Consider the following 26,878-nt stretch of genomic DNA (forward strand, 5'->3'; position numbering starts at 1 on the left):
CATGTATAATGAAAATGTGTTGCTGCTTTGTAAGCTGTCCTACACTTTCCCTCATATCCAAGATGCAGTGGTTATTCCACAACACCATTTCTCCTGCCACCTCTTTTAGCAGTCTAATTGTTGAATGTTTACATGGGTGGCACCACCGTAACTTTTAACAAGCCTTTCTTTCCGATAGTTATAGAGTAGTGGAACACACTGCCGGATAAACTGGTTGATGAGCATGATACAGAAAAATTTTAAAGCTGCTGTTACATTTTAACCCTTAAGTGCCATTGCATTTGCTTACTCGCCACACCACCTGTTGTAGGAAAGCTTTATTTCTTTTTTGTGTGTGTCTTTCAGGCATTGTGCGGTATACTTCACTTTGATGACCCCTATTTTTGACGTTATACCCCACAAGGGACCCTTTAGCCTCAATAAATGATGACAATGAAAACATAAAGTAATATGTCATAGCATATTAATCTCATCCCTTGCTCTGTAATTTAATATTACTGTGTGGTCGAAACAAAAATAATCTTTGCAAATGTTTGTCCATCTGAGTTACTGGTACCTCAAAGACAGCGAAGCTCTACAAGGGAGTTTTCACATCCTTTGGAAATCCTGACAGTCTGTTTCACTATGGCTCTAAATTTACCCAAGACTTTGCAACCACTTCACCATACCTAGTGCAGTTCCATCGCCATACTTGAGCTTTGTGCAGTCAGCACACTTGTCTAATGTGCTTGAATGCCGTGCTTTCAGCTGCACTGGTGCCATCTATCAATAACACTTGTTTCTATATAGCTTGCATCTGAGCATGCGTCGCCAGACCGGTGGAACTGTGCTAATTTTTTTTGTCCTGCTGGCTTCAACAGCTGCGATCGCAGCAGTTATATGAGTAAAAGTTCAGGTAACACATCTCAGAGCGCTCTCCCTTGAAAGTTATGCTTCGTGTTATCTTTGCTTTTGCTCAGTGGCCCTGCAGCGCTGATTGCAGCTGTTGAAGTCTTGTTAACCGTTAAAGCAATTAATTCACTGCCATCAGTCTGGCTGCACATTCTCAGATGCAAGCTATTTCGAACCAGGCCTTATCGGTCGATGGCACCTGTGCAGCTCAAATCAAGGCGTTCGAGTGCTCCAGACAAGTGTGCTGACTGTACTTCTACATTCTATTCAAAGCTTGATCCTGCATGCTGCACAGGCTGCATTGCGGATTGTTCTTCAGCATTTGATACCGACCACACCACTGCTGGCCTTCATCAGCATTGCACAAGAACCGTTGTGCATCTTCCCTTAACCGCTTTTCCTGTGCCTTGTCCACTCGTTCCTCCACATTTCGCCTTTTTGTTGTGCTATAAAACCTTTCCTCATGACTGTCGACCAAGTAGACAGCTCACCCATCTTGCTGGTTATTTACCACAGCTATAGTCGAACCCGGCTATATTGAACTTGCAAAAAAACACCTACCAGTTCGATAAAGAGCATAATTCGATATAAGCCTGCTAAATAATTGGATGTCATAAAAGCACATACCATTTATAAAATCACTTTATTGATGAAACTAGCTTAGTTTCGCACGAAATAGTCCTGCATTTTCTCCTGCTTTGGCAATTTCGCTGCGTGCGACGCACACGCTTTTCCACTTTAAGGAGTAGGAGCACCTGAGGCCGCAACCTTCCGTATTCATGCAGAAGCACCGGACTAGTGTGGGCGCACCAATCACTTCGGAGGATGTGGGCCAAGGACGGTCGTTGCTTTCCTCATTGTGCCCACTTTCACTTGTGCTCGACATGATGTCGGCAATGTAGTCTTCGTTTCCGGGCTCTCCCGTGGTTGCGACACCATCATTTGCACTCACAAACTCGTCCACCATTGATTCGTCAACAGCTTCCGCAAATTCTGACAGCTTGCTGCAAACTTCAGCAACACCGGCAATGGCTTCATTGCATTAATCAGAATTTACAGTCATCACCGAGCACGCGGAAGTCGGTACGGCTGAAGCTATTTCAGATGAACCACTCGTACACGGCCGTTCGTACACATCGGGCGCCACGGGCACCAGGTCGCGAGTTAGGCCGCTTTAGCCCTAATTTCCCCCCTTTAAAGGGACCCTGAAAGGCTTTTGACGATTTTCTACAAACCTACTGAGTCGTTAGAGTAGGTTCCTCTGATCCTTAATTGACACATCTAAGTGCTCCACGTGAAGCGTGTAATTTATATAAGGTTTTAAAAATGCACGTCGCTGCCGATCGCAGCACACTGCTCGGCGGAATTTTAAGCCGCCCCTACCCGTATGACGGAAATCCCCCATATGACGTCAGTGGGGCGAGCTATCCGATCGGCTGACCAGGGCGCGTGATAGATAATTTTTCTAACTTTATGGTAAACAAACGATCTCCATAATAGTTGGAATGTTAGTTCATTTGTTTTTATAAAAAGAAAGTAACACAAAGAGAATGCACAAGAACAATTTTTCAGTACACTTAAGCACTTCCGGCACAAAGCAAGTGTCGTCTGCTTGTATTACAACATACTCCATTTTGACGAGAGCTCCGCGGTCATAGTCGGTCTGTCTTTTTGCGAGCACTATGATTCGACTTTGCTGCGTTGTGGACTGCAAACTTAGCGACTGGCAATATGTCAAGCTGCGACATCGTGTCCCTCTACAAGGCAGCATACGCGCGAACTGGCTGCTGCCCATCGGACTGCCGCTATCCGATCGGTGCCAGGGTTTGCGCGTTTGTGGCCATCACTTTACACCGGAAGATTACCAACGCAATAGCGTTTCGCGAGTCCGGTATTAGGGCAAGCGCAAGGGGACGGGGTCTGGCCGCTTGACTGTGCCGTAACGGGATGAGCCATGAGATGAGCAGAAGGGCAAATGTGAATGGTCTGCACGGTGCAGCCACCTGGTGGCACAGAGCTCAACCATTTGCTCAACCATACACAGTAGCAGTAACGAAGTGTATTCTTCTTTGCCGCTGGTGTGTATTTTTCACAGGAGTGTAATCATCAACACATTGTTTTTATAAATGTTTAAAATGTTTTACACTTGTTTAGAGCAATATTAGCGTTTTGTTTGGCTGGTTAAGCGCTGCGCCAACAAGTGTCTGGACCATGCAGACCGATCAGGCAGCTCACGTACGTCTACGCAAAAGTTCCTTCAGCAGCTTGAGTTTATGCCTCCAGTCATTTGCCGAAATGACCAGCTTGTCTGTGGTTACCGGAATACTAGACACGTTCGGCGCTACGACAGAATTCTCGCAACGCACGCTGCTTCGATAGCTCTCGCTTGGGGTCGACGGCCAAGCGGCTAGCGGAGAGGTCTCGCACGGGCAGAGGCGGGCTCCAAAACAACCGGAAGTGGACGATGTGACGTTGCATCATGACGCAGAATCAGTGAAGGCGGAGCTTAGCCCCGCTCGCTAGGCGAACGAGTTGAGGAGGAAAAGCGTGGCTAGGGAGGAGGGTAACTTCTAATCGCTTGTAGCTCCAGTAATACGTAACGCTTCACTTAAATTGTGGTGTGAATGTTCTACTTAAGCTGTACCCTACGCGTCTACAAAATTTGTCCGAACCGTTTCAGGGGACCTTTAATATCGTGCCGAGAGTGCACCTCGGAATCTTGTACGTTGCGGGGACATCCGACTTCTCACCGCGTTCGACCCGATTTATGATTTCGAGCTTCACGATGAAAGGCGCATTCTGCCACTTCATCACGGCAACACTGCGAGACAAGGCCCACAACCACAAGGCGCACAGGCACACATAATGAACCAGAAAAGCAGCGACAACTCGCACTTTCGCCATCTTGCACGACAAGGGCACGAGAGCCTCTGATTGGCTGTCTGAGTAAGTGCTGTGGGTGGGCCAGGATCATTTTTTGCATGGGGGTGTCGGTGGCTCCGAGGTAGCGCGGTCACGTAGGGAGAGCAGTTGGATGGAGCTTTGCCGTCAGGTTTTCCCGCCACCGCGAGAGAAAACCAACTTCTGGGGGCACTTTCCGCCGCTTGGCATTCTATATAGACCAGAACACGACAGCCTCGCACCCAGACTAACCGAACGCATACTCTCGCACCCGGGTTGCCCGATCGACCGGCGCCATTTTGTATTGGGCTGCCAAAGTGTGTTCGCCGGCGACCGGCACACATGGCGAGCGTCAGCTCTAGGACTCCAAAGTGCGGAAATGTGCCCGTTCACGCGGATCCATGCAAAGTACAAGAAGTCATCTGGGCATAATTGCGTCGTGTTTGGATGCCAAAACAACCAGCGCAAAAGGAGCAAGCTGTTTAGCGCTGTTTGCGAAGAGCACAACACACGTGGGGAATCGTGCCGGTGCGGTGTTTTCAGCCTGCACCGATTTTCATCCGCAACGAAGAATGCCAAGCTGCGCCACCGGTGGATAGCTGCAGTGAATAGGAAGAACTACCAACCCAGTGAAAATGCACGAGTGAGTATTCGATCTCTGTGTATTTTGGTGCCACGTTCAACTTTGCGCCCTACGAACGTAATATGTGTAACACGCAGGTTTGCTCCGAGCACTTTCTGGGCAACAAGCCTACAGAGCAGAATCCCGTGCCGGTGCTTCGCCTTGGCTATAACAAAAAGACAAGCCTTTTCGTGTTTTTAGTCATGCAGAGATCCCGACGGTTAAGCGGAACAGTTGAGTCATTGGTTGAGTTTGCGGTTAGCGATACTTGCAACTGGTGCACGGCATGACCATTAAGCGTGAACGACAAGTTGTATAGGCAATAGAATGTTGCCCTACTGGTGAGCGTTATTGCTATGAAAGTAAACCGAAGTCTGCTCGTCACGTAGCATGCGTCCACAAAAACGTAAACGACGACTGCTCGTCGCCGAAGGTGCTCGTGCAGCGCGCTTGTCTTTACGAGCTGGTGTTGCAGGTGTCATTCGTGACGAATTCATTTGAGCTTCCTGAGCTCTAAACTGCGCGCGGGCTGTTATGCGGAGTAAAGCGCAAGATTTTCCGTTAATATAGCGAGGAAAATAAGGTGGTTAGTTATTGTTGTATTTTGTAACAAAAGTTTGCTCGTTCTTGCCAGTTTTTTTTTATTTTACTGTTTTCTAAGGGAGCGCCAACAATCCGATATGGCCTCGCACAGGCAAAACAGGTCTGATACCAGGTAGCTGCAGTTGGTGGGGCTAATTTAATGCAGGTGCGGTTGTTGTATTGTACAAAGGGGTCCCTGATGATGCAGCTTAAAGTAGGGATGGTAATTTTATGTGCCCTGTCATGGTTTTTGCAGCAGCTGTACAACACTTGCATCTGTCATGCTCACCCTGTTATACGGGCTTTGACTGCACATGTAGTTGAGCATTATAACTACTGTAGTTCCTAATTTTCCATTGAGTGCAGGTTTAGCTTCGTATGCTGCTTGTTCGAGTGCTGTAGGCTTGTGTTCTGAATGTTGTACTCTTAAGTGGTTGCACGATACAATTGGCCTTGTGTATTTTTCATATTGAGAGGACTTTATATCTTCGCAATAGTGATGGCATGGGAAAGGACTACAGCCGTTCTTACTATAACATATATTTTGTTTTCAATGTGCAGGTGGTGAAGGGCAGGCGTCTGCTAATCAGGCAGTCTATAAGCCCAGTCATACGACCTCGCCAGTTGGTTGCCAAGCGCGGCCAACCCTGTAGTGACCATGACAAACAAGACCAAACTGAAAGTGCAGAGGACAATGTTCTGCGTGCTTTATTAATATATGGCACCAACACAGTGCTGTATATTTCTTCACAGGTTACGTGCCAAAAATGCGGAGATATTACAGCTCACACGTGTGCTAGCATATAGCGCGCGGTTTGTACAAACGTAATAGCGTACTTGCCCGATGTATTCGCTTCTGCAGCCTGCACAGCACTCAGTGTGGCCATTGCGGACTTGCATGAGGTCTTGAAGTTTGATTGGATCGAGACAGCGAAAATTACAGGTTAGAAAAAACGCGACACACGCCTTCCGCCCAGCTAAAAAGCCCAAGTTTCGCTTATGCGCCGGGTCGCATCTCCCGGCGTGGCAGCCCAGACCTGCTACTTCGCGGCGCTTGGGATAGATGGCGCGACGAGCGCTCATCAATATGGCGGCGCGCTTTGAATTCACGGTGTTCTGGTGTATACCGGGAGTCGCTACTAGTTTTGTTCGATTTAATCGTAATTTTTGCTATATATACTCATTGTAATTATACCCTGTCGAGAAATTGTTTGATGTATGGAATAATTCGATGTAAACGGGTTCGATATAGTCGGGTTCGACTGTATATACCCAGTGACTGTGATATTACATTGCTCAGCCTAAAGTTCCACGTTTGTGGCCATATTTTGATGGGGGTGTAAGATGGTGGGGTGTCTCTTTAGTTTAGTAAAAACCTTCTCAGTCTAGATCGTCTTGTTATATTATCCCTTGTAGCTCAGGTTCTGCTCTGGAAATTAAAAGACAATCACTCAGTCAGATCATTCTGTGCAGTACTAAAAATGTCAGACGTGCACATACGTTGCAGATACATGCAACTTAAATGTTAAGCACAGTAGTTCATCCAAGAAGGAATGTTTATTCAGAAATGAATAGGCACATTCAGATTAAGATTTTATTGAAGGACACAGATTTACATCCCGAATCCTGAAGGTGGGGTTAAAGGGCTAATTGATCATCCTCAGTAAGCAAAATGGTGAATGCAAATAGCAACAGTCTGAAAATCTGGCAGTGGTACTGCGCAGGTTTCCAGAGGTGCAAACGGTAATGGGACAGCTTATTAGGTCTATTGTGGAAAAGCCACAAGCTATATTGTTACAGGAAACGTTATGTAGAGCAGAAGTTTCTCTCTCTGGGTACCGCACGGTAGCATACAGGGGAGAAAAGGGCAGAGGTATCGCTACCCTAATCAGAAAGAACATCTCGTTCGTTGGACACGAGGTCCCTGCGTACAGAGCGGGCCTCGAGGCACAACTAATAGAGATCATACCCAACAGAACAATCAGTTCTAACATTTTCATTCTTAACGCGTACAGCGCACCATCGGATAGGAAAAGAGACTCCAAAACCTTATTAGGCACCTCGTCTAGGGCAGCGAGAAACACGCCTCTCTGTTGCGGGTGCCTTTAATGCCCCCGATACGGAATGGGGGTATGATTACAAAAGTGTAAAAGGGACGAACTTGGCCTTCAATGTTGCAGAGCTGGGGCTTAATACTTGTCACAGACCCAAGGCTCCTCACCAGATCCGGTAATTCGTTCAATCAAGATACGACCCCCAATCTTACTTTCCTCCGAGGTATCAAAGGCACGTGGGACAACCACCAGGAGGGGCTGAGCAGGGACTATGACATACTTGAAATTCTGTTGTGTGTCAAACCCAGATCACCCGCAAGATATGAGTATGTGGACTGGGACCTCTTTCGAAAAATCAAAAATGAAACAGTCCCGCCAAACGAGACATATGCAGATCTGCTAGAAAATATCAACATGGCAGTCAAAGGAGCTACGAAAAAGTCATTGCGGATCTGGAGGTTCCTAAAATGGACTCAACACTCGCCCACCTTCTGGAGGCAAAACACGCCCTCTCAGCCAGGTAGAAGCCCCAAAAGCGTAATCATAGACTCTGAGCGAAAATCGCACTTCTTAACAAGGAGATTGAGTCCTATTCGGCTCAGCTTGCCTGGCAGCAATGGGATGAGATGTGTACCGAAACAGACGAGTATATGTGAAAAGGTAACAAATGGAGCTTATTGAAAAGTCTCCTCAACGATAAACAGTCTAAGGGCACCCGTGGCCTTGCGATGGATAGGCTCATAAAGAAACAAATCGCAATCGGTCTCAATGAAAGGGAATTAGCCGACAACTTAGCGCATACTTATCTCGCCCTCGCCAAAGACTGGAATCACCCGGTAGAGTGCGTAAACTACATGGGACGCTCGGCACGTGATCTAGACGAACCTTTCACCGTGTCAGAGATCAGACATGTTCTCTTCAGCCTAAATGGCAGATCAGCCCTGGGACCTGATGGAGCCACGAGAAAACTTCTCGGGAACCTAGACAATGGGGCAATCGAGATAGTCATGGCCGAAATCAATGAGCTATGGAAAACTGGACAGGTCCCGGTACAGTGACGTACCGCAAAAGTGGTACTTATACTCTAACCAGGAAAACCCCCACATGTAAATAACCTGCAGCCTATTTTCCTTACATCATGCATCGTTAAGGTTGTGGAGAACACAAAACATAACCGGTTCTCTGAACATATTGAAAACAAGGATCTCTTTAGACAAAACCTAACTGGCTTTAGACAGGCATTGTCCACACAGGACACTATGGTTTTGCTTAAGAGAGCAATTTTTGATAACCCTACTCGCGATGTGAGAGGGATCCTCGCACTGGACCTTTCCAAGGCCTTTGACAGGGTCGCGAATAGACATATCCTGACGGATATTTCCTCTCATAACCTGGGTCAGCGTTTTCATGACTACACCAAATCTTTCCTCATGGATTGCAAGGCACACCTGCAACTAGACACGGGTCTCGGGAGGACCCTACGAGCTAGGCACCCTGCAGGGCTCGGTCCTCTCCCCACCCTTATTCAATATAGTACTCATGCACAAGCTTTTCACTCACCTCACTGCAATCCCAAATCTGGGTCACACCATTTATGCAGATAACATTACGATCTAGGCACTGGACGGCTCGCTAGCCAAGCTCGAACACTCGTTACAAAGCGCGTTGGAGGCTACGGAAGACTTTCTTTCAAACATGGGCCTTGAACTCACCTCCGCTAAATCAGAGCTGCTGGAGCTAGGACTCCACAACACCATTGATGAGCTAATGGAAGCTTACACAACGGCTCAAATAATGAGGCTATCATCCACTAAGCCAGGGATCAAGATTTTATAAGTAGCGGGTATCCAACCTAGACATGAACTGGCTACCAAAGTTAGCTTGACCCGGGAAACCAGAAGTCACAGCACAGTTGACCCCGTCCCGCGAAACATCTGCCCAGTGCATAACGAGGTTGAAGATTCGCAAGAGCCAAGTCCATCCTGAAAAAGATCGATCAGCAGAAACTAGATGCCCTCTTTGACAGTGGGGATAAGTTCGCCGTCTTGGTTGTAGACATGCGGGGCAACCTGGTTAATGCAGCCTCTGTTTATACGAAGTTTGCCCATGTGGCGAAGGAAGCAGCAATTGCTCTAGCTTTTCACAGTACAAAAACAAAAGTTCCCCCTATCGTTTTCTCTGATTTGCGCACAGCAGTTAGATCCTTTTCGTCAGACCTCCTGTCTGAACAGGCAAACAGTATTGTGAACAAAGCACTTCAAAGAACTCAGGAGAGCAGCGAAGGAGGATACCACCACTTGTGGTTCCCAGCCCATTTATATGGCTCAGTTAACCCGCTCGGATGTAATCCTAACGTACAGGCCCACCGGAGAGCACACAATTTCACGTACCGCGCTGTCACGGGTAGCGAGGCTTGGAACGAGGTCAACATCCACAAAGATCCATTATGTGCTTTCCACGAAATTGTTTGCCATTATTGGCTGGGTAGGAGAGCATTTCCACCGATCGCCCCCTACCCTGAATTGAACAAACTTTTAGGCTAGCACACTCGGACTTCTGCAAACCCATTCGTATCCCACTCCTCGGTTCCTTAACAAGATAGACCCTGATCACTCACAGTCGTGCCCCAAATGTGGTCACGACTAATGCTCTTTTCAACAGATGCTCTGGCTGTGCTCAGCCTTTAATGCCTCTCCACCCATCACAAAAGAGCAATGGGAGGAATCCCTCAAGAGCAACAATCTCCACATTCAACTCCAGGCTGTCCAGAGGGCCCACGACATTGCAGCAGGACTTCGTCTACCAGTCCCATCGTGGGCGGTCGTGGGCGGAGCCACGATCTTGGGGAGCCTTCTGCTCCCCTAGATCTCAGTTCCTCAGGACTCAAATAAAGTTCTTGTTATGTCATGTCACATTCACATGTTCTCATGATTCTGGAACATGATGGCAGGCTGATGACTTAGAAGGCTTGGGAACAGGCGACCTTTTTTCATTGCTGAAGCTGAACTGTTTTATTGGCCTCTATGGAAACTGGAAGAACTGCTTATTCGAAGCCAATAGCTTATTAAAACCAAATCACTTGCAAAGTAGCAAGCAATGCTTCACAACTTTTCTTCCCAAATAGCGCAGTAAGGCTCGCTGCTATTGCAGTCCCTTGTGTTGTGGGACGAAAAGTTATCAGTTATATTCGAGATGAAAAGAGCTTTTGTTGCCTACCTGCAGAGCTGTATTTTGGTCAGTGCAGTTTATTTTGGGTCATATGAATGCTGTTCATGGCAACGAAACTGTGTTCAGTATTAAGCATCTTGACCGTGCAGTACCTACAAGACCTGGCCTGCCCGCACAAGGGTTCGGACACAAAGACCGTGCTAGACTGGCTGCTCGGAATGGCAGTGCACCTTGAGTACTCGGATGACCGTAAGTGGCCCCTTTTACTGAAACTTAAAAAAAGAAAGCGTTTACTTTGGTTAGTAGCTTTTGGGTGCTTGGGAACATACCCTATCCTGCTGCGAATTTCATTTCATTCAGCTTCACAGAGAACAATTCAAAACCACAAAGTACACTCAAAATAAGACGGCATGGTATGGGTTATGTGTAGACAGAATTCAAAGCGGCTAGATTAATTACGACCTGTGCATTAAATTGCCTGTTAGTGCTCGAGAGCGCACATAATTTAATTTCGCGTACTGTTTCAAGTAAACCTGTCATGTGCGGGAAATATTTTCACTCCATATAAATTATGCGCTTCTTACAACTGCTCGAACGAAAAGCTTCACTGGAAATTTGTTTGCGATTCTGGAAGGTCACATATGTTTGCTGTCATTTTTTTGTCACGTTTGTAGTTGTCATCCCTGCCATGCTGCTGTACATGTTAGGAGTGAAATTGCAGATCAGCAGTGTTGTGTGGTCCACCAGTTGTCTTTTTCTTCTTACTCCTAGTATCGGCATAAATTGACTTCTTTCAGGCACAAATGACAGGAAACACTGCTGTTATACCAACTGCTGCATATTATGCTAAACATGATATGATGTGCAGGGTTCGTACATCTCCTTGAAATTCTTGAAAACCCTTGAATTTGAAAAAAAGAAAGATATATATATTTATATTTAAGAGCCGTTCAAGCTCCTTGAAAATAAATTTGCTTCTTGAATTCCTTGAAAACTAGTTGGAGGCAACCCTTGAACCTTCAAAGTAACAACAAACTCCACGTTGGGGCTACGCCATGGACACTGTCTATCGGGAATCGATCCCAGATGTTTTATTTTTATGATGTTGCTAAGCGGTGCAATAGAGTGCTTTAGTTTGGCGTTTTTACGCTCCACTCAGCAGCCGAGCAGAGCGGAAACGCGAATGCGCATGCGCCCTCCAGTTAGTCACAAGCGGGCTAGCGGAGCGAGAAACACGGTCCGCTTACAAGCTGCCCAAGCAGAGCGTCACTGCCGTCTTTCGCTAGTGAGGGTGGTCGTTGCATGTGCCCTCTCGCGCTTGCATTGGAGCACCTCGCTTGCCTCGTTCTTTCCAATGTGGCTGCCTCCAGTGACATGTTCTCGACCATGCCGTGCGCTTCAACCACGCCTTTATGTTCGTATTGCGCAGCGCAAGCTACAAAAGCGATTTCGCATAAACGAAGATTTGTGTTTGCTAAATGAAGTTGCAAGTGTTGAGCCATTTGAAAACCCTGCAGTCTGGAGGATGTGGTGTGCGCTGTGCAGTGTGTTAGCATCAGAAAGGATTGGATTGGATTCGGAATGCAAGCTCTCTGGCTATCTCGTGGCGCTCATTAAGACGGCGCTTTATTTTCCATTGAATAAAATGGACCGGTAACGTATTGCAAGCGCACTTCATGGCCAAATAAGTTATATATATTTGTTTTACTTTATAGAAACGTTCAACAGGTTTTTTCATTTTATTACCCTGAATTTGGCCAGAGGGGGCTGCAACTAAAAAAGGTCCGCTCCACTACACTAAACGTGTAACTGAAACGTGAAAATCGCCCACCTTACCCGGGCAACTTAGAGCAGAGCGGACCATAAACATGCTCAACTAAGACACTCTAATGAGGGATGTCCACAGCCACCAATGGCAGGCTTGTTTAAACTACCATTGTTGTCATGGAACCAGACAAAGCCACATCAAGTGACAAAGTCATACCACTATTGTTCTTTTGCTAGTTCATTCACACTACAGCCGTTATGGCTTGATTTTTGAGCCCTAGGTTCTAGCAATGCCTGGCGGAAAGCAAGTTCCAGCCATTTGGCTTTAAGACGAAGCTTTAGCTCGGGCCCAACTCCGATGCACCCTATTCAAATACCTGAAAAATGCGGAAATGTTTTTCTGAGATAACCACTGGGTTAATTCTAATGAAATCTGTTGCATTTGAGAAAAAAAGTGATATTCGAGTCATTGTTGGAAGTGGCATTTTGATTTAGGATCTGAATTTTTAACAGCAATATTCAAAAATCTGTAAGCGTCAAGAAGACAGAAGCACGAAGTGTACAAATACAGTCGAATCTCAGTAATTCGAGCTCAAAAGGACGAGAAAATTTGTTCGAATTAAAAGGAAGACTTGTTCAAATACTCGTGCATCCTAGCATGATGCACGAATGGTGCGAGTCGCTTGCGCCGGCCAACGCTCACTTCCCGGTAACGGCGGAAAACGAAACTTCAGGGAGCGGGCTAATCTGGCGCCAAGCCACATGGAAACGGGCACGTGTGGAGACCATCGAAAGTGAGGGAGTTACAAGGGAGTTGAGAGGCAGGATGAGGGGACCACAGTTGCGAGGAGGCGCAGGAGGGAAGCAGATTTGCTTTCCCGCCAGCGTGACGGATGGCGCTAATTACCTCTGCCATCTAAGCCCCCTTATTGCCACCCAGGACAGCCACGGCAGAGTTGCCAAGGCTGGACTTGGGCCTTCGTCACTGCTTCCCACTGCGTGTTCGCAAGCTTTTTCCTTCGTCTGCTGACAGATCGGTGCTGCATTTACATTCTTTGTCCTGTGTTCGTAACACATCATGTCTTATGAAGATGACGAAGTCGTTGCCACTGGTTATAATCGCGTAGGTGTGCTCCCTTCTGTTGCGGCGTCGCCACGTGCACAAGATAAGGAGGATGAGGTACTCGGTGCCGCTTTCACTTCCTTGTGTTCAGGGTCCGTCTTGTACATACTGTCTCTGACAACCTTTCCATCGGGACGTCTCGGTTTAGACTCATCATTGTAAAAAAAAAGTCTGCAGTTTCACCCGAAAGGCAAAGCAGCGATTGCGATAGCAAATTAGTGGACATGCAAGGATAGTAGTTTTACCATATAAACCATATAAACCATATAAACTCGTAGACATACCGTATTTACACGATTGTAAGTCGACCTCTTTTTTAAAATTTGAAGATCTGAAGTAGGGGCGAGGGGGGGGGGGTCTCGGGTGACCATGTTTCACCGCTTAAAGGGAAGCTGAAACGGTTTTCAATTTCCATGAATTGCTGGGATTCGGAAGAACAGACCTAATAATTTACGGTTCCGAAATTTTTTCTTCGTTTTGTTAATATAAGGGGCGGAAATGGCTTTCTAAATCACCCCCGCGGACACGCCCCCATCGCTTCCCGGAGCGCCGGTGAGGTGGTTGCCAGAGGAGAGAACCGGCGAGAGTGACGTCATTCGCGGGGACCGAGCTGCCGGACCGGCGTGCTGGCATGTGCTGGCATGTACTGGCATGCCTCTTTTCCTCCTGCGCTTTACTGAACAATGCTACGAGAGATCTGCCGCCGCCGCCGCTCACGTTTGTTTTCTTTTGCGATTTTCGTAAACTGTTCTTTCCTTCTGTGCTGCGTGAGTGCCTACAGCCAAGGGCGCCCAACATGTCCTCGTTCTGTGCAGCATTCGGCTGCGCGAATACAAGCGGGCGAGACGATGTGGTGTTTCACAGGTTCAAGGACAAGAAGCTTGCAGCGGAGTGGGTCCGTGCGGTGAGGAGAGATAAGTTCGTGCCGACGAAATCAACTGTGCTGTGCTCGGACCATTTCCGTGATAGCCGGATAGCCTTACGACAAATGCGGAAACGCGTTGTTGCTAGCGTTGCCATACTCCGCTTCATACATCAGGTGCAACACTGTGGAGGCTTGAGATACTTCTTGCAGTGGCTGCGTTCGCACTTAGAAAAAGTTCGGTGTTTCTTGACCCGATTTTTTAGAACATTTTCCATATATAAGCTCAGTTCTGAATGAAAAAAAAAAAAGAATTTACCCATAGAAACAATCCGTGTACTTTACGGCTGCTAACACATTCTTTTAAATCAATTTTCTTTTCGGCATTTTTTAATTGCAGCCCGTCGCGGCAGCTTCACGTGCATGCTCGCGCGAGCAAATGCCGCTGGCACGCTGCGAAGCATAGACAGAAACGCGCGCAGTAATAAATTTTGGTGAACGGACTTCGTGCGTAGCTTCCACAGCGTTGCACCTCAGGTATGAAATGGAGTATAGGCTTGCCTAGTGACGTTCGATGTACGGTTGCAGTTATCGTGTTTACCACAAGGCGGTGCTAAAACTGTCTAATATCTTTATGTCAACACTAGCATGGAGCACGCATACCGATTCTTGATCGAGCCACAATCGCAAAGTCGTCGAACCATAGTATGAATGTTGCACATATAATACCTCTGGCCATCTCTGGATGCGTATGATAAGCAACTTCCATGACTGTACCTCGCAGCACTGCATGTGCGCACTTTGAAACGCGGCACTTATGTTCGCGATCGTGTATCAACAGTCAAAAAACCACGGGACTTTAGTCAAGCAGCGGCAAGGGGCTTGACATCGCAGAATTGCACCCGCGTTTACAATCTAATGAGAAGTTAGTGCTTCGGCATTCTTCCAGCAGCAAGTTCCCAGTGACACTTTAGCACATTTTTTCTCCCGTCATTGGAATGTGCAGCTACATGGAAAAAAAAAACATACATACCAGCTAAGATTTCCAACGCGCGAGAAGGTGCACACATCGCTCTTGCTGTTGGCACACTCAACATTGTCGTTGCCGCCATCGTTTTCCGTATCGGCTGTCGGTTCGAACATGTACGGCGATAGTACAAGCTGTCCAAGACAGCGAGAACGTTCCATAATGCTTACAACTCAGCTATGAAGCCAGAACAGAACAGCGTGCTACGCTCTAAAACGGCGGCGCCGACCGGCGACTGCTGCGAATGACGTCACAGCGGCCCCGACCAATCACGGGCAACAGCGGCGATCGCGCGATGCCCTGAGGCGCTGGTGCGCGTTTTCTTGAAAAAACAGCCGCTTGCGTTTGTTTCCGCCCTTTTTGAACCAGATATTCGTGTTCAGGGGACTCAAAACTGTAGAATGCCGCAGAGAACTCTTTTTTTTTTTTTTTCGAAAAGTGTTTCAGCTTCCCTTTAACAAATGTTATCAAGCAGCGCAGGACGCGCCTGCATGTATAGGAAGTTTCTGGAATGTTATCGATGGTTACATCTGCTGTGTGTCACCGAACCTTGCGTAATCTGATTGCACGTATGCTCGACGTGAATAGTCCAGAAATTTGTGGAAGACACGCAGGTCCCATCGATTAGTCTGAAACATTCGACGGTTGATGTATAAAAGCCGACGCGATTGACCCGTTGATCAGATTTTCGCCGATTGCCGACCGTGTTCGTCGGTGTCATTGTGCTATAAGTATAGCCTGTATTTGTGGACACAGGTTCGCCCAATAAAAGTTAGTTTTGTCTTTCACAGTATTGCTAGTGTGTTCTTCAACATCAGCACCCCGTGACAGTAGTATGGTGCAATTAGTAGCGCCTAGCGGTGAGGGAACAGAATTCCAAACGAACCGTCTACCGTTCATGCAGCACTGTACCTACGTGTCGCTCTGTGATGAATCTCGTCGGCACCGACATCAGTCGAGGGACAAGGCACTGCGTATCCACTGCTTTTATATAAATGAATGTATGTCACTTCTACGTAGACACTGCATATGTGCACGTCCATATCTCCTCATCTTAAAGGAACTTTTCTCGTGCCAACGTGAGTCAATGGATATATGTCGGCAGGTGTGTGCGGGCCTTCAATAAACGCCATTGATGCCAACGACTATCGAAACCAAAACATGGCACCAAAAAAAAGCGAGACCAACGGGATATCAGGGGAGCCGCAACATAGTTCCAATTTTATGTTTGCTCTACGGCCCCACCCGTCTCTTCCTGCTATCCCACGCATTTGTTCGCTTTTCGGAAGGGTTTTTCAACATTTTTGAGAGTTTTACAGCGAACACCACTCATGTGGGGATGTCGATAGTTCATGGAAGTGCCGCCGTTCCATTTGTGGCGGCACCCTCAGAACAGCAGCGCTTGCGGGGAGTATCGATAGTTCATGGAAGAGCAGACACCGCTCGCGGCTCGCGTGTTTCTCTTTCCCTGTAGCTCTTTAGTTTCATGCGTTTGATTTGACTGCCGGCCACGTGCTACTTCCGTGCTTCCTCAGTTGTCATGAGTGCTCCGAGTCCACTAAACATTCGGGGCTCATTCACAGCGGCGTTGAAGAGGGCTGCCATCCTTTACACTGAAGAAACAAATAACTGTGCTGCGGGCTGCAAGTTTGATGTTTCTTAATGGGTGGTGCGAGAGTGGCAACGGCAGTGAAGCAAAATTTTCACTTGTGACGGCAAGCGAAGAGGTTTCCGCGGGCCGAAGTGTGGATGCTTTCTGGAGCTGAAGGCCAAGCTTGTGGCGTACATCGCCAAAATGTGTAATTGGTCCCTGTCAGTGACGTGCGACATGATCATGAGTACGAGTGGCTGGCGGCAGAAGACCGCGAACTTTCGCCAACTAGACATGTCAAAAGAGCCTGCCTGATGGCTCTGTGTGGTTGGGTGCTCTCGGCATGGTCTTATGTATGTATGCAAATGCACTTATGCTCTTATGTCATTTTGCTGGACGGCGACGTGCTGTGGGACCGTAGCAGCAATGACGATGGCAGCACTAATGCTGAGGAGTAGTCCAGTGACCACGCCAGCTACTAATAAATTTTCGTTATGGAATGCGCCCGCAGGTATGCTCTTTTTTTTTTCTCCTGTCACACTCAATATGGGGGGTTGACTTACATTCGAGTCGACTTACAATCGTGCAAATACGGTAGGCGTACTAACTGCAAACAGCCCTATCCAATGCCTCCCTGGGAATTCACCAGCATCACAACTAATAAGCCAACGAAGTTACGACGCAGCGATACAACAGGTATTATTGACGAACACAATATTGTCAATGCATCATGCGCTAACACCTGCAAAGTCTATACGGATGCTGCCATTCTCCCAGACGGCGGAAGGACATCATTCCTGAGTACTACGCATAATTTCATCAGCGGCCACCAGCGCTATTTATCTACGGAAGCCAGCGCTCTAGTAATGGAACTTCAAGCCATCCACGATGCTGTGCAAGATGCGACATCTAAGCTGCCTACCATCAAGCAACTAGATATCTTCACTGATTCTTTAGCGGCTATTCAGGAACTCAAGAAGGTTGATAAGGCAATGGAAATCTGCGAGACAATACACACTATGAATAGTAAGACGGCTACTTGCGTCAAGGTACACTGGATTCAAGGCCATTCAGCGAACCCTCACAACATTGCTGCTGACCAGCAGGCACACTGCACTCCTCATCCTGATCTTCCGCCTATTCCCCTCCCAGCTCAACCCCTTAACTCTCTCCGAGCCCGTAAAAACTTTCTCCGGCAGGACACACGCGCTCTTATCCCACCGGTGTCTGCTCCCTCCCCCTTCACCTTACTAGGGCGGAGGAAGTTGTGCTTAGGAGGCTTCGGGCCGGGGTGGCCCTTACACCGGCTGTTATCTCAAGGTGGAACTGGTCGCATTTACCTCTAGGTGCTACGTTTCCATACTGCTCCGTTCCTGTGATGGAAGCAGATACATACCACTTAATATGGACATGTACTGGTTTAAAATCGGAACACTCGCGTCTCCTGCTGCAAGCCGGCCTCCGCTACAGTGTGACAACCAGCTATGACCGCTGGATACATGACAACAGATTCCACAAAACACTGCTTCAATTCATACACAACACAGGCCTCACAGCACACATATAATACACATATACGCATCAAGAATTATGCCTTAAGGGCAAGTTTTTATCGCAGTAAAAAAGAAAACTAAATTAACAAGCATGGTGTCACGCGTGCATAACCAAACATGAACACATCTCACTCGATGAGCGCGGAAACTCGCTGTCAAAACGCTGAAATGAGGAAATGCGGCAGTAGCAGTGAGCGAAGTGATATTCGTGCTGTCAATCTCTTTGATGAAAAGTGAGTGCCGAGAACACACAGCCTGCACAGGGCTACGAGCCGTTGACACACATAGACTCTGCCCCTAGTGCAGATCGATCTCAAGATACGGCCGCGCGCCCGTGCACTGCCACCACATACGCAGTTGCAGCCGGAGTAGAACCCCCCTCCCCAGTGCCTCACAACGTTGGGTGCCTTGCGCACAATGGTAGAGGGCGTGCTTCCTCGCTCAGTCTCTTTTGCATTGGCGAGATTGAGCCACACGATCGTAGGCTCCCCTCGTACGCCTTCACTCGCACATACAGCATAGGGTGCGCGGCAATGCTGCTATCGCCCTTGGACTTTATACGGAACCTCGCACGCGGCGTTGAGAGGTCTCTCTTAAGCTTTTCCTCTGCGGTGAGGTCAAAGCAATGCTGGTCGGAGGTGCCGTGATTTGGTGTGCTGATCTGGCGCGTGATCAGCGCGTGGTCTGGCGCGCTGATGAGAGCATTGTCGGAGTGCGGTATGTTCGAATTATCTGGCGTTTTCACCCATTGGAATGCACATAACTTTGACGGGACCACAGCGTCAGTTCGAATAAACCGAAAGTTCGAACTAAGCATGTTTGAATTAACAAGATTTGACTGTAGATAGCTCTGCACCATTAACAGATATCACAGTTCTGTAAATTGCATCTGTTAGAGCATCCAAAGTGGACAAATTTGATATAATAATTTATATCTTACATGAATTTGTTATTGTTTACAAGCATTTTGCAAAAGTCGTACTCACATATTAGTGGCGTGTGTAAGAGCCATGTATAATACGAGGCTGAATCAGAAAGTCTTTGTTCCTATTCTTTTTTAACCAAATTATAGTTGTAAATGCGAAGTCAACATATCCATTCCCAGCGATGGACCTTCCTTGGACCAACCTGGCCTTATCTGCCGGTAACGACGCCGCTGTCAGTTGTTGAAGATGACAGTTGTGCTTCACACGTCCATGGCGTACAAGCAACGAAGTGTGCTTCATTTTCTATAGTATGAGGGACGAACGTCCGTCAAAATCCACAGGGAAATGCAGCCTATGTGTGGGGAAGGTGTCTTGCTTTCATAAGTGTGAGGTGGTGGTGTTGTGAGTTCGCAAAAGCTCGACAGTATTTCCGCAGTCCAACGGTGGTTCCACAGTCAGCCGGACGAATTCTACTACAGGGACATCTCAAATTTTAGTGCTGTGATGAGACACGTCTGAACCGGTGTGAAGACTACGTGGAAAAATAGTGTAAGGTATGTAGAATAGTACATATACTTGTAATTGCCTGTATGGACCTTCATTTAGCTAATAAAAAATAGGAGCAAAGACTTTCTGATTTGCTCTCAGATATCAATTTTGTCCACTTTAAATGTACAGTAAAACCTCGTTAAACCATAGCCACTTAAACGGTAGTTTCGTTTTAAAAGTAGTTAAGTCAAATCCCCAACTCAGCAGCCATTGAACATAGTACGTTTTGTATCCAAGTAAGCCGTACCAGCTTATTGTGCACATATCAGTTAACATGTAGTGCTTCCACTTTTCGTTGCGCAATCACGGCGGTGCATCGTCCCCGTCGGGCGTTCCGGCAGAACAACAAGCCTCAGAGATCGGAACAGCGGCCTCCAAGTGCCGTTCGAGAGAGCGTTGTGGCATCATGCAAGCAAGGACTCGCGCCATGCCGAAGCTCCGATAAAAGACACCGGGTGCTCAGAGTAGAAGAAAAATTTGTCATTGTTCGTGCTAGTTAATGTGGCACGAAGTCGACACTGGCACACGACAGGGATTTACCGTTGACTGTGGTGTGTGGCATTTGGAATGCGAAGAGGTTGCTCTGCAATGCTGCTACGACCGTAAAAAGAGGTCGGCTACAAGGTTCGACTTTTCGCCACATTGCCTCTGTTGTTGCCGAAGTGTCGCCTAACAACACAGAAAGCGACAGCACGGGCGATTCAGGCCCAACAGTGACAGAAAAAAAAAAACTGCACGTTACGTCAGCCTCGTGAATGCAATCGTCACGACGAGAACAGCACCCTGCAATGAAAAAGGCACCCCGCGACTTCTGCAGCGCTACCACACCTGTGCACGGAGAACATGCAATGCCAACGAGGAATCAGCCGTGCGAGTGTTTGCCGAGAAGAGGGGGCTGGCTGAAAAGCTGGCTCGCAGCTTCAGTAAGTTTGAGGCCGCTGTCGTTGCTTCTGGGCTGCCGCACCATCAAACGAAAATAAGACTTTTGTCGGGGGAAGTGAATAAATACTGCATGTTTTTTACCCTTTCATGACACTCTCTCCGAGTTTTGTTTTTGACAGATAAGTGGGGGATCTCCTGCTATTTCAGTTAAACAGTACTACCATTTAGTACACACTTTCTTGGGGCTCTGGCCAACTATGGTTTAAAGGGACACTAAAGGTTACCAGAAACTCATGTTAAAGTGGTAGAGCAATGTTCTAGAACGTCTAAGGCGTCGATATAATCGCGAACAGAGCATTAGTAACCGAGAAATTGAGGTAAATGCGTGACACGATTTGAGACCCCCCAGCGACATTCCGGTACTAGCCCGATGACGAAAGGACTCCTCATAATTTGTGTTACTAATACTCAACTACTCGTATTAAAAATATCATTTCATTCGAATATAAGACGGAAAAAATGCTACTTGTCTACTTCTATTCGATTCTAAGAAAAAATAACATTTTGACGTTACCCTTCAGTAATATGGGTATTCGAAAGGTTTCGTTTTCGCTCGACTCTGCGCGCTCGACTCTGCGCCGCGCACGCTTTGGAGTTTCCGTAGTTTCGTTATCGCGTCGTCCTGTGAGGGTTCTGCAGGCTCGCGAAACTTTCATTTGGAACAAGCAGCGAGAATGCCACGTCCATGTGATGTCGTGGGAAGCCCTCGTTGCTTTCCCGCTCCGGAGAGCCGGTGTCGAGGCCGCCGTCCTAGTATACGCAACGACGCCGGCAGTGCGAGCCCTCAACAGCAGGTCGCGCTCGTCGGTGCTCAAATCGCTGAAGTTGAGCCCACCATCGCGAGCCAATCTGTCGGTGTCAGGGTCCATTGCGACGAGCGTCGAAGTTAGCGTCATAGAATGAAGTACCAGCTTATGGGCGTCTTGCGCTGGAGTTTGAGGTATAGTAGCGGCGCCTGGTGGCGGTGCGGGAAACGACATCTGGGTCGTGCCAGCTTGGGTTGTATTGAGCCCTGGCTGTGGCGAAGCACGTTTCTAGGCCGAGTTTTGCGTCGATTCGCACATTTTTATGCCCTGTTGCGAGTGCGAAAAGGCTCGTCGCTTCTCATAGACCACGCCGACCACGCTGAGAGCTCGCCGCAGCCTATAGTTTAACGAAAACGGACTCTCCGTGTGCCGTGGGACATAATGTGGGACGTAATTCGTTTCTCCTTTCGCTAGCCACCATACTCCCGCTTTCGCTCTGCTGTCGGCTCTGTCTTGGCTCTGTTTCTGGCCGCGCGTACGCGTTTTGCGCAGAAAAGCCGTAGCGCAAAAGGCCCCTGAGCCACCCAGAGGTCGAAATATAGTTGTGATGTTGCAATTCTGTGAGTCTGCACAAACATATAGCCGCGAGAATTTTTTGAAACGGTGCCGTAAAATCGGAGTTACATGCGTTTGATGATTGAAATGCGGCCTTCACTTGCTGCGCTCTTTCCTTTGCTATGCTCCTTTCGTCGGCTGGACTCTCCTCTCCGAATGTTCCTCCAGATGTCATGTGACATACGTCACCGCCAACGTGCTTGTCAAAATACTGTCCACTTCTGGTTACCGCGACTCCACGCTTCTCAGCTACCTGCAGCTGCTGCCGTGATGGCCCATGCTCCTGTGAAGTGTGCCGCTGTGGACCCTGTGTCGCGTGCACGTCTCGAAAGGCTCGCCAATATAATGGATCCGTATGGTGACATGCCTTGCTAAAGTACCTCCGCTGGAGATGAACAGATACTGTCGCCACCTTCCCCAGATCGTGGCGATGATGCGGTTTGGTAGGTTCTGCTGTTTTCGCCCACTGGCTGTTAGCTCGTTCCGCGCTAATAACATCATCACTGTGGGTGCGTGTGTGGTCTATGTGGGGCGAGTACAAATGCCAAGTAGAATGTTTGTTGCAGGGAGGTGACAGAAGTCTTTGCTAAAGGAAGCAATGACTGCAGGCAGCCGGTGTCGCATCGTTTAGTTTTTCCAGTTGCCGCTTTTAGCACCGCACGCCTTCTAGCCACCAAAAAATGCTGTTGGACTCTGTTTGTTCACACAGCTAATCAGACCGCCAAGCACATCTGTGTTGGAACGCGAGCGATTTGGCACTTACTTTGTGGGCCGCAGTTACCGATACAAAAGTGCGTATAATCGAGCAACACGAGAAAAAACAGGGAGCGCGCATACCTGCTAGCACACTAATCGGAAATCGTAGTTTCTTGTTAGACCAATTGACAGCGTCTGCTCCCACCAGACGAATCCTGGTGACGTCACAACGAGTGCTGGGGACACTGGGAAGGCCTGGAGAGGAGCACAGGATTGTTTTTTTATTTTGTGCCACGCCCGCGACGTGTAACGCTACTGCATTTGGCATCATTGATTATGACGGCATTCTGAACTGAATGCCCGTGTTTACTCGAAATGTTTAAAAAATATTGCAGGTGGTTTAGGGGCCCTCTAAAGCATGTTACCAACTCGTCAGCTGCTTAGCTGCATGACATTACGGCTAAAAAGGAGGTCTCGCGTTTTTCCAGTGTACCTATGTGTGCAAATAGGGTTTGTTTCCCCCTCCTTGAATTTGGAATACTCGAATTTTGCATCAATCTTTCTGTATGAACCATGGATATATGATATCAAATAAATTAATATTACTGTATATTTATTGTATTACCCACTGTGCCATTCTACTGCAGAGCACAAAATCATGGGTTTGATTTGTGGCCACCAGGGTTACATTCTGGTAATGGCGTGATGTAGAAAGCCTGTGCTGCTAACAAGAGCGAACCATATGTTTAGACACATGTTAAAGAACCACTGTTGGTCAAAGTGACATCTATCATAGGTCACAGTGCAGTTCTTGAATGTTGAACCCCTTCAATAACATTGGTGTCCCTACATTTAAAAAATCCCATGCTGTAAGCAGGCAGCCTTGCAAAAGCTGCGTTAATATTTTGATCATGATATGTTTACATTTTATAAAATGTATGTGAGTAGCATTCTGAGTGAGGGAAAAAAGGGGATGCTGGTGTTGCTTGAGAAAGAGCAGCGTAAAAAAAAAATAATGGCAGTGCAATCCGTCCCTTGAAGATGATTGGCAACATTAATACAATTGGCAATATATCTTGCAATGAGTGCATGATTAATTTGTGGTGATATATTTTATATGCTACGATGATTATCATCAAGAGCAGTACATGCCCAGTGGCACCCAAGTCGGCATGAAAGGAAAACGGTTAGGTCCAGGCATCGATGCGGGAAGGTGCGTGTGAAGTTATCCTAAGAAGGCTCACCGCATAAGTAGAAAAGTGGGCAATGATAAATGTGGAGTGTTGTTTCGTGATGTTTTGAGATTGGGCTAATGTGTGCATTGTTACACATGTACCTGCGTGCTTTTAAGCACACTAATTTTCCCGAATGAAAGAAGAAAATGAGCACCTAGAAGTTGAGTCACTTGGTGCATGCATCTTGCATCCTTGTGTGTCATTTTGTTGTGTGCCTGTGTGCAGCGGACAAGTACGTGGAGGCCAGCAAAAAGGCAGAGCAGGACACGGGCGCCCCCAAGATGGTGCACGCAAACCCGCTGGACGACCTGGACTGTGAGTGTGGACAACGCTTGTCATTTGGGGCGTTCCCCTGTGCCAACCATGCTGCTCTGTGCGCAGCTAGTGCAGAAGGCAGGCCCCCCAGTGCTAGCCACACTCAGCCTTCATGCAATGCAGGTGCCGCAAGCTCTGTAAACAAGAGGTCAGCTCACCATTAGTTGTGTGCGGTCAAGCAGTGAGCTTGTTTGCACAGCAGGTGAAGGTAACCCAAGCATTTTGCAGCAAGAGGGGCTCACGAGAGCCCCCCACGAAGCCTTGCTGTCTGGTGCATTCACTCAGTGAGACGGGCCATGCTTCGCACACAGAAATAGTGTCCCCTAGTTTGGCAGTCCTCGTAATCTCAAGTTTCTGAGACGTGGTGCGAAGCATTCGCTTGCATTGTGGCACCAAGCTCGTGGTCATCAAGTGAGGTCTGCTCATGTTTTCCTGAGGGCATGTGGTCCCGATAAAACTACACACCTTACTTTGTGTAGTTGTCTCCTTGCTATCTCAGGCTTTCGGGTGAAACTTACTTCTTTTTTAGGGGGACCTCAATTTATACCTTTTCAAATTAATTTGTTTAATTTAATTTAATTAATTTAATTTGTGGGTACCATCCGACGGTGGCTGCTGGCACTAAGCACGATCAGCCATGGGTCCAAGACTCGCGGTGCTGCACAATGCAACACACTTGAATCTCAGACGCCTTAAGTCACATCAATTGTTGCCCTCGGCGCGATCTGCACCACATACGCTGGCGCTCATAACTGTGCTACTGTATTATGGCCTGATCTTCTTGTGATTCATTTAAAAGTGCTTTATGATAGGATACTAGCCACCAGGAATGCTTTGGGAATTTGTGAAGTTGTCTTTACTGCTGAAAATAAACCTCAAGTTAACTAAATTTGCGATTTAACAAAGCTTTTCGCTGCAAGTACAACTTTGTTACATTGACCGCAGTCGACTTTTGCTGTGCAGTTAAACCTCAATATAACGAAATTGGTAAAATCGACAATTTGCTTCGTTATATCGCAATTCTTTTCTATTGAAATTCAACCTTTTATGCAAATTAGTGCAGGTGTCAATCGATTTTTCTTGCACGCTAAGAGGCTGCACAATTCTAATTATCAGGCAATTGAAAGAAGCAAATTTGAATGAGAAAGCAATTAATTTTGATAAATTTAGGAGTCGGCGACAAATGATACGGTTTCATGTCACATGTCTCGGCGATATATTCTCGTTGGTACGAATTAAGCGAAGCCAGCCACACTTTCATGCGCACTTCGCCCCCGCGGCTGATAGCCTCGCCCGCATTGGGACGACGCTATCATGAAAAGTGCAGACAGCGGAGTCTGCCTCTCACTCCAATGGGTCACCGAAACTTGAGATTACGGAACCGCCAATACTTAACGTGCGATAAGACAGCTTACATGGTGCCACTTCGTCTCGGCATGCCCACTCTTTGCACAGGCAGCAGATAACCTCTAGAGCACGGTGCGCAACTGTGTATGCGCCGAGACGCGCTTACAGCCATGCGCAGCCACAGCCAAGACACCCGCCAATTACGCCCCACTCAGCCCCCTCGCGCGCGCTTGATCTCATACCGTGAGCTCGTTCCTCTGCCCCCCTCTTTCCCTTTGCTCATGCGGGAAGGCGGCACTTGTGAAGCCACCATCCTCCCTCCCTCACCCTCACACACTTTAACTCGCACGTAAAGCACACAGTGCGTGGGGCAGGATAGGATCTTATCGCACTTGGACTTTATACGGAACATGATGTGGCTCCACTTTGGGGGTCGCTCTTGTTGGGCGGTCCATGTGACCATCTGCATCTGCAGAAGTTTCCATTTATTGTCTTCGCATTCCATTGTGGTGGCAGTGAAATATTATTATATTGAAATGGCATACAAACTCACTTCTTTACATTGAGTTTGTAATGCATGGTGTTCTATGGACAAGAGGTTATAAAAAGTTAAATACTTCGTTGCATGGAGAATTTCATTATATTGAAGTTCGTTATATCAAGGTTTAACTGGATTGACAGAATCCGTAGGCTGGATCGACTTATTCAGTGGACCAAATAGAAAGAAGAGATGAAAAATGCCCAGAGACACTGCTGGGGGTTCATTTGGCAGTCTTTACTCAGTCCTAATGCAAACCGATTTGAATTTCTTTTTTTTTTTTTTTTTGCAAACAAAGCAGGCAACAGTGCCGAGCATTCACTGAATGATTCAGAACATAAAATGTAACCTGGTTGCGAACTATAAGCGAGGCCAAGGCAGAGGTTAGTGCAAATTATTTTTAAACACATTTTATGGGAAAAAATTCACCGACAATTAGGATGCTACCCAATGCAAAATTTGAGCGAAGCTCTATATGTGTTTCCATTTTGCATGCCAATGTTTTGTATTATGATTATATAGGTTTATATTAGGAAGACAATGCTGTGAGTAGTGCACTTTGTTTTCATACAGATGAGGCGCGGTTCTCTGGCGCCTTATCGTAGCCATCATAGCCGCACAGCCCGTCTTGCGCAGCACTACACTTTTCCGCCAATGACGTGAGCCACCCTGTGTCGCGCAGAAATAGTGCCACCAGTGTCAGCAGCAACAACACCAAAGGAAGCATCACATCAAGCCTTATTCGTAGCAGCTTGCCATCGCCCCTTGCAGGAGCAGTGATACACATCGCACACGCTGGTATTGTGGACTGACCTCAGCAGCTGACGC

General features: G+C 47.5%; 1 protein-coding gene across 2 annotated transcripts in view; it reads left to right on the forward strand.

Annotated features, from left to right (window-relative positions):
- The window catches only part of LOC142584710 (RNA transcription, translation and transport factor protein), a 58,656-nt gene that overhangs the window by 2,291 nt on the left and 29,487 nt on the right, over nucleotides 1–26,878 (forward strand). For both annotated transcript variants that reach the window (XM_075694917.1, XM_075694918.1), the window contains exons 3-4: nucleotides 10,368–10,467; nucleotides 24,076–24,165. In XM_075694917.1, coding sequence (XP_075551032.1) covers nucleotides 10,368–10,467; nucleotides 24,076–24,165 — 190 coding nt within the window. The remainder of the gene's footprint in view (nucleotides 1–10,367; nucleotides 10,468–24,075; nucleotides 24,166–26,878) is intronic.

Source organism: Dermacentor variabilis, chromosome 6 (genome assembly GCF_050947875.1).
Source record: "Dermacentor variabilis isolate Ectoservices chromosome 6, ASM5094787v1, whole genome shotgun sequence".
NCBI classification, from domain to species: Eukaryota; Metazoa; Arthropoda; class Arachnida; order Ixodida; family Ixodidae; genus Dermacentor; species Dermacentor variabilis.